We start from the raw sequence: 7,621 nt of genomic DNA, 5'->3' as shown, positions 1-7,621 counted from the left end.
AAAAACTCAGCTGTCGCCCCAACACCACCTTGTTTAATACACCTTGCACACTATTTTGACATTAGCCGTCATCGATTCGCCATCAGTTAGCGAGTGGGGAAACGAACGAACTCAATAGGTTCATTCCTTATCCTTTTGGACTAAAATCTGAAAAGTGTCAAAATGCCAGAGCGTAAGCAAAATGCGCTCACTAAAAGAGAATAACAGGAAAAGTAAAGGAACGCAAAAAACCAAATTTTTTGTCCAAAGAAAGGCAACAACAAAGCTAACATCAAATAAGAATGGAAATGTATGTACAAAACACATTCACACAAGCACAAGCACAATAAACACTTACTATATCAATTATTTTTTGCCTCCTTCCAATTTCAATTCATTTCTTATACTTTTTAGATTATTCTCACTTTTAGCGTATTTTTTAATTTCCGTTAATTTAAATTCAGTTGAGTTTGACACTTTTCAGGATTTTGCCAGAAAAAATTCTTCTGACTAAATCTGACTACTTCGGACTAATGAGAGTCACTCTCACTGTGTGTTGCTCTCTCATTTTTGCTGTCATTTCCGAGTTAAGGAACGCTTTTTGGACTAAATCTGACTACTTCGGACTTTTTCTGACTATTTCTGGGAGATAAGGAACGCTCCTAATAAATAAACGAAATACAAATCAGCTGTTCGTAAGTTCGTAGTGGAGGAAAATATGTTTAATACAATTTTAATATCGGGTCCCCCAGGTAAACATATGCAATAAAAGTAGTACATATATGTATTACTACATAGTAACAATTTAAAGGTGTTGGCAAAACTACGTTGGTTCGAAATATATGCAAGGAGCTAGCAGTGTCTTACAATTGTTTTGGTTTTATTACTGAGGAAGTACGTTGTGACCAGACCTCTGCTCGCATCGGATTCGATGTTGTAACGTTTCTTGGCAAACGCTCTATCCTAGCGAGGTTTGCATATTGATCATGGAAGGAAACGTCATAATATGTATATAAATTTTTTTCAGAGAGCGGTCTGTAAATACAGACCAAATGCCAAAAGTAGGAAAATACTCGGTTTACATTAATGAATTTGAAGACTTAGTACTTCCGTTACTTGATTACCCTAATTCGAAACAGGATCTATTAGTTATAGACGAAATTGGAAAAATGGAACTAAAGAGTGAAAGATTTGAGAGAGCTTTAATTAAGTTAATTGGTAAAGTTCCAATTTTGGCGACAATACCATGTCAATCGAACGAACATCTTAAACTTGTTGAATGTCTAAAAAATTCTTCCACATCCCGTACATTCGTAATAAACAAAAGCAATCGTTCTGTTATTCAGCATGATATTGTAAAACATATTAAACAAATGTTAAGAAATTAGACAAAAAAGCCGAACATTTAACTTAAACTCGGTGTACAATTTAGAATAACGTAGTATTGTACATATGTACATTAGGGTGGTCCAAAAACAGTAAAGTCGGAATTGCAATGCTCTCACCCCCTAGGATGGTTCTATATCGAAAAAAGTATACCCCTATTTTATATTTTGAAATCAAAAAATATATAGAGATCGCTCAAAGCACTCAACGTTTTCCGCGTATTTTTATATGGGAAAAATAAATTTTTTCGTAGAAATGGTAGAGTTCTTGAAAGTCAATATTTTTCGATCGGAAAACTCGGGTTCTCTTCAGGAGACTTTCAATAATAATACCCAATTGTTTATATAACTTATTTTTTAATACTAACGATTTTTTATTGGTCGCCCCATTGAATTTTTCTGGGTTTTTGGTGGACCTAGAAATTATGGTTGCAATGAAAAAATGGTTAAATAAACAATTGGGTATTATCATTGAGAATCTCCTGCAGATAAACAGAGTTTTCTGGCAGAAAAATATTCATTTTTAACTATTCTATACCATTTCTACGAAAAGTTTTTTTCTCCATATAAAATACATGGCAAACTTTGGGCGCTTTGAGCGACCTCTAAATATTTTTTGATTTTAAAATAAGAAAATAAGGGTATTTTTTCGGTATAGAATAATCCTAGGGGGTGAGAGCATAAAAATTCCGACTTCACTTTTTCCCCCCCACATGCATTTTTGGACCACCCTAATGTACATAACAAAAAATTATATCGTCGTTTAAAGTAAAAAAAACCGCGTATCACGAAAATGCAAAACCTCGTATGGGAGATTGCCAAAATTTTATAGGACAGTAAAACTTGTCTTATTTCAAAAAGGTTATCTCTTTTATTCCTACTTATCTCTTCTTCTTATGCCTAAGTATCGAATGAGTATGAATGGAGAAGGGCTTGATGCCAAGAGCTTTCGGTGAGCAAATGTCTTTTTTGACACAAATGCCAGTTACAAGGTTGTATTGCACTTTAAACGACAATATTATTCCACTGTGTACAAATGTAGATTTATTAAAGTTCCTGAGATGATTGTGAAGTCTGTGGTTTGGGTTCACGAATTGAACGTTTTCTGGAGCGCTTAGGTGATTTTTCAAAATCCATTTCATTGTAAGTCTGTTCGGTTGCTCTCCACACCATCTCCTGTCGCTGTACGAGTTCGGGATATCGTTGTTCAAAATCTTTATTAGGGGAGAGAAGCAACTCCCATTTCTTTTCAGAATTCAATCGAGCAACGGAATGAAGAACCTCTGCAGCTTCGTCAGGCGGTAGTTGTGTAGCTGAAATTACTTGACGACGGTATAGGTACTTCACACGAGAAAATCTAAAAAGCTTTTCAAACAACAGGAACACAAAATTTAAACCAAGGAGGATTTAATATTTTATGTAAATTACCACATAATCTCGGGCGCGTATCATCAGTTCAGCAGACACACCATTTGAGTTGGACAGTGTATCAGCGGGGTATATTATATCCGATTGCGGCACCCAATTACCATGGATTAATACGCCGACTTGAGGTAAAGCTCGCAGTACCTTTTCACTTGACACAGTATAATCACTGGAATCTTGAAGTATGGAACATAGGTCCTCGAAGCTCATCATTCGTACTGTTGAACACAATTATAAGTAGATGACCTAAAATTAAATAAAACTTACCATCTTTTAATACAACTTTGAGCTGATCTATAAGAGGCATTGATTTTAAACGAGCTTTGCTGATAACCTTAGGAGGAAGCACAGCATCAATTCCTTGATCTTTTCCATCGTCCGGTAAAAGTTTCTTCACATACTTGTGCGAATCTAATTCTAAAGCTAAGTTTATTTGTTGGTTTGTTGCGAATAACTTTTGCCTTTCAAGCTCTGCCGTGGGCGATTTTCGTGGATGCCAATATGTCTCGCACCATGATTCTTCATTGCTTCGTTTCATAAAGTGTGCATAGCCTTGCTTTTCTTTAGCTTTTGTTTTTTTGCTTCCTACACCAGTTTTGGCAAACTTGACAGTCACTTGTTGCAATTCTTCCTCATCATCTTCATCATTGAGCGCCTTTTGTTCGGCTTTTAAACGCTTGTCTTCCTTATCAAAATGTGATAACGAGGGTCTTAATTGCAATATGTTTGCCACAGGTGTCAAATGTAATTCCTTATCTGAGAAGATTCCAATTACGTACTTATCAACGTCTTCCAGAGAACGTGTGCTAGTAAACGCTTGTTTGTCCATGATACCACGCTTAAAGGTTGGCCGGTCGCCCTTTATTTGACATTTACCATCAGAGGCTAAAGCGAACTTTTCACCTTTAAAGCGGTCATAAAAATGGGAATCAGTGTTCAAGGCGAAGTCAACCTTTACTTCCTGATTTAATGGTTTTACACAGCAGTTTACTACAGCCGAATTGTCAAAGTTGCTTATTTGCGTCTTTGTTGGATACTGAAAGAGATATAAATTCTCCTGGAGATTCTTTGACAGGAAAACAGGAATCTGTAATACATATTTCTTTAAAACACATTTTGATCACTTCAATTAAGCCATACACACCTCTTCTATAATAATATCATCATCCGCGCATTGATTCAACATTTTGTAATACAAAAAAAAAACGTAATTAATAACCTAAATCGCTTTTAAATGCCAAAGAGAATTTATACAAGGGGATGTTGATGGCGAGTTTAGATTTTCGCCGCGGTACTTCATAATGTCAAAATCAAGGCGAATTTATACAAGGTGTCATAAACAAAGCGAATTCATATTACAACAATTTTCAAATTCAAAACTCAAACTCAAACAACAACAATTGTGAACATATTATTTTTTTTTATTTTAAATTTTATATGACAAGGCGAATTTATAATATATAGGCGAATTATATATTGTTATATGATTTTAAAATGTTGGCAAACAAGGCGCATTTATACCCTTTAGAACGAAAAGGTCAATAGAAGGATTCAGAAGGATTTTACAATATTAAAACAAAATTGAACGTAAGAAAACAAAAAATATTTGATGTAGACAACTTAAGAATTTTATTTTTATTTTTTAATATTTTTTGTTTGTCTATAAATTGGCACTTTTTACTGCGATAAAATCACACAGATGTGTGCGTACTTGCGTTTTCGAAGCAGTAACGTCTGTAGCATCAAAAACGGTGCGGACTCGTTGCGACAGAATCGCAAAGGTGTGTGGATGCCTTAGTTCCAAAAATTTATTAAAAAATTCAATGGAATGTAGAATAAAAATATGGGTAACAAATGCAATAGAAAATTTCTTTAGAATTAAAAAAAAAATTAAATTGTTTTGCTCCACCAGGACGAATAGGTAATTTTTAAGCTGACAAAGTTAGAAGAACGAAATTCGAACAAATATTGCGAAATTTCAAGGATAAAATTTTAAAATGACATTTTCAATATTTACCAGCCCTTTTGCGCTAGAAACTTGAATATGTTTAAATTCTACAGGATTTCCTCATTAATTTTATACCCATACTTCTTCTCTAAGCAAATTTCTCTGAATTTTTTAAATCATTTTTGAATCACTTTTTTTTACTATATTTGCCCTTGGTTTCGCGAATATATTGATATTTGTGTTTAAAATTTACTATCGCGCGGTGTTATATGTACAATGAGCTAGACATTTATAAAAAATATTAATTATTGAATAAAAAAAGATATATAGCCAATACTGGTCAAGAAACGGAGTTTCTATTATTGCCATCAGTGCAAATTACAAATCCCGAAAATCCCGGGATTATTTGCCCAGAATCCCGGGATTTTCGAGACCATAAAAAGTCCGGGATCCCGGGATTAACATTCCTAATACATATATATCGTAAAATAACGTAACATCACTGAAATGGAAAAAGTCGTGACTTTTTTTTTTATAAAGCGATGTGGGGAGTGGTAATTCGATAAAATTCATCATAGCAATCAAAAAGTAAATTTTGAATTTGTTATAAGTTACGACGTTTTGCATTTCAGTGACGATGTTATGCAACAATCGCCTGGTGTAAACGGCCGTTCAACTAATCGCTTTCAATGAAGTTGGTCGGATGCCTACTTTCGTTCAACTAATCGCCTGTGAAAGTTGAATCATGTAAATTCCCTATTATTTTGCATTTCAGGTGAAGATATGTAGTCTATAAGGGAGAACCTCGAAAACTACTTTACTGATTTGGACGATTTTCTCTAATATATTCTGTATCGACAGGAGAGTGACCTTTGGTATTTAGAATTTTATAGGGTTGCCACCGGTCTAAAAAATTATAAATCCGCACCGTTCGTTGGATTACAAAAAATTAGGTATAAAATAAAACGGATTGGCCTCTAGATAAGCACAAGTGTTTTATTTTTTTTTTAAGGATTTCCAACTGTTTAAGAAAATTACTATATTCAATCTTAATAAACGAAGGTATCAGTTCGGCACCGTCACTGTCAAAGTCTTTTCAGACTTAGCCTCTAGATCTGGAATAATATATTCGGCCCTATTATGTTTTTTGATGTTAATATTGATGTAATTTTTGCATTAAAAAATAGCCCTCGTGAGTCCAACTAAAGCTACGCCATTTTCGCGAGGAACACCTCTCCTCAAAAATACTGTGGTCAGCGTAGCTAGAGTTGGATTTACGAGGGCTATTTTTTGATGAAAAACTTACATCGACGTCGATGTCGACGTCGACAACCATAATAGGGCCGATTATCTTTTCGAGTAGGGTTGCCCACTGTTTAAATTATTATATATATATGAATACCACCGTTTGTTGAATAACAAAATAACATACCAAATAAAAGGACATAGCCTTCCTTACATAGTATAAAGCCAAGTCGAGATTTTTTGAACACGCTAATCTCGAAAATTACTTTACGGGGAATTATCTTTAGTACTTAGAAATTCTATAGAGTTGCCTCCTGTCTAAAAGTATAACGTGAGATGTCAAATGAAAGGGCTTGGCCTCTAGATGTTCAGTAATGTATTATTTTTTAAGTACCACATTTTTATAAATTATAAGATCTTCACCGTTTGTTGGACTTGAAAGAATTTTTAAAATCCATTATAAATTTTGAGTATCATGAATGATTTTTTTAAAACAAGTTAACATAAAACGCACCACTTAAAAATTCTCAGTTAAATTCATATTTTTGTTTCTTTAAATAATATCAAATCAGCTGGTCTACTGATACTACCTGTTCAATGTGCCTTGGTTTTACCATAAAAATCTTTTAATAAAATATTTTTATAAAAATATAATAAATAGTCAAAAAACAGTTTTGACCACTTTCTCTTTCCTCTGGCCCGTGCACTGAAAAACTGCGATTGAGTGATGTTTCGTTAATTTAGCTCTGAAACGTAACGAAATTATTTTGTTAAATTTATAGCTCATTAATGAAACGAAATGATAACGTTTGTTGAGCATCCCCTGGCAAAGTTTAAATGTAACTTACTAAATTCAAGCTCCATGCATTAAATTTATGTACATATGTATGTGTATCGAACCGATTTCTGAAGCCCCAAACCCCGGATTATAACAATATACTATATAAAAGCGGAATTCGGCGAAAATATTTTCTGCAAAAACGTTTTCAGCCTAAATATGCGTTACAAATTTATTGATTTCCAAAGAGAATTCAAAATCGAATTTCGATGGATTAATCTAAACTTTATTTGGCATTGTCCAACGTATCTTCTGCGAACTTGAGAGTTTTCTTTTTGGTCACCTCAGATTTACACTTTTGATTTTCGATCCGCTTATCCAGTGAATTCAATATTTGAGTCAACTGCCACAATGCCTTCAGGCCGTGGTATCGTATAATTTTGATTGCAAAACATGTCAGGTACCACATTAGAATGAAATATATTATTTCGTCAAACAGCAAAATAATTGCTAGTATCACTTCCAATGAGTTCATAGTCGCTTTGTGATGGTCCAACCACTCCACCGTATGCTCGTTAACTCTTGCTTCTATTCATTACGATTTTGTAAGCGCAAGTTACTAAATATACATACATACATATATCGTCGTTTAAAGTACAAAATCGCGTATAGTGGTTCTGCAAAACCTCGTAACTGACATTTGTGCCAAAAAGGATATTTGCTCACTGGAAGCTCCTAACATCGAGCCCTTCTTCTCCATTCATACTGAAATATCGGTTCTCTCCTACAAAAATTTTGACAACCTCTTCCACCTCGAGGTTTTGCATTTTCTTGATACGCGATTTCGTACTTTAAACGACG

At 34.1% G+C, this 7,621-nt stretch overlaps 3 protein-coding genes across 5 annotated transcripts in view; 2 read left to right on the top strand and 1 right to left on the bottom strand.

The window, feature by feature from the left end:
• LOC118748158 (ADP-ribosylation factor GTPase-activating protein 1) overlaps positions 1-7,621 on the top strand; it is a gene marked incomplete at its 5' end in the record, with an annotated part of 26,902 nt that overhangs the window by 3,436 nt on the left and 15,845 nt on the right.
• On the top strand, positions 559-1,490 carry LOC118748159 (nucleoside-triphosphatase THEP1). The gene is made up of 3 exons (XM_036482496.1): positions 559-731; positions 791-950; positions 1,007-1,490. Exons 1-3 carry the CDS (start codon positions 698-700, stop codon positions 1,365-1,367), a joined length of 555 nt encoding a protein of 184 aa, XP_036338389.1. The 5' UTR covers positions 559-697; the 3' UTR covers positions 1,368-1,490.
• LOC118748157 (DNA-directed RNA polymerase III subunit RPC5) lies at positions 2,126-4,042 on the bottom strand. Of its 2 annotated transcripts, none has more exons than XM_036482493.1 (4): positions 3,934-4,042; positions 3,057-3,876; positions 2,793-3,007; positions 2,126-2,729 (listed from the first exon to the last, which is right to left on the bottom strand). In XM_036482493.1, exons 1-4 carry the CDS (start codon positions 3,973-3,975, stop codon positions 2,412-2,414), a joined length of 1,395 nt encoding a protein of 464 aa, XP_036338386.1. In that variant the 5' UTR covers positions 3,976-4,042; the 3' UTR covers positions 2,126-2,411. The 2 variants fall into 2 exon arrangements, with proteins under 2 accessions (XP_036338386.1, XP_036338385.1); XM_036482492.1 differs by having other exon boundaries at positions 3,057-3,891; positions 3,934-4,020.

The sequence above is a fragment of the Rhagoletis pomonella genome, unplaced genomic scaffold (assembly GCF_013731165.1).
Source record: "Rhagoletis pomonella isolate Grant_MI unplaced genomic scaffold, Rhpom_1.0 Rhpom_scaffold_00012, whole genome shotgun sequence".
NCBI classification, from domain to species: domain Eukaryota; kingdom Metazoa; phylum Arthropoda; class Insecta; order Diptera; family Tephritidae; genus Rhagoletis; species Rhagoletis pomonella.
The sequence above is the reverse complement of the archived record's forward strand: the minus strand, read 5'-3'. Positions and strand labels throughout refer to the sequence as shown.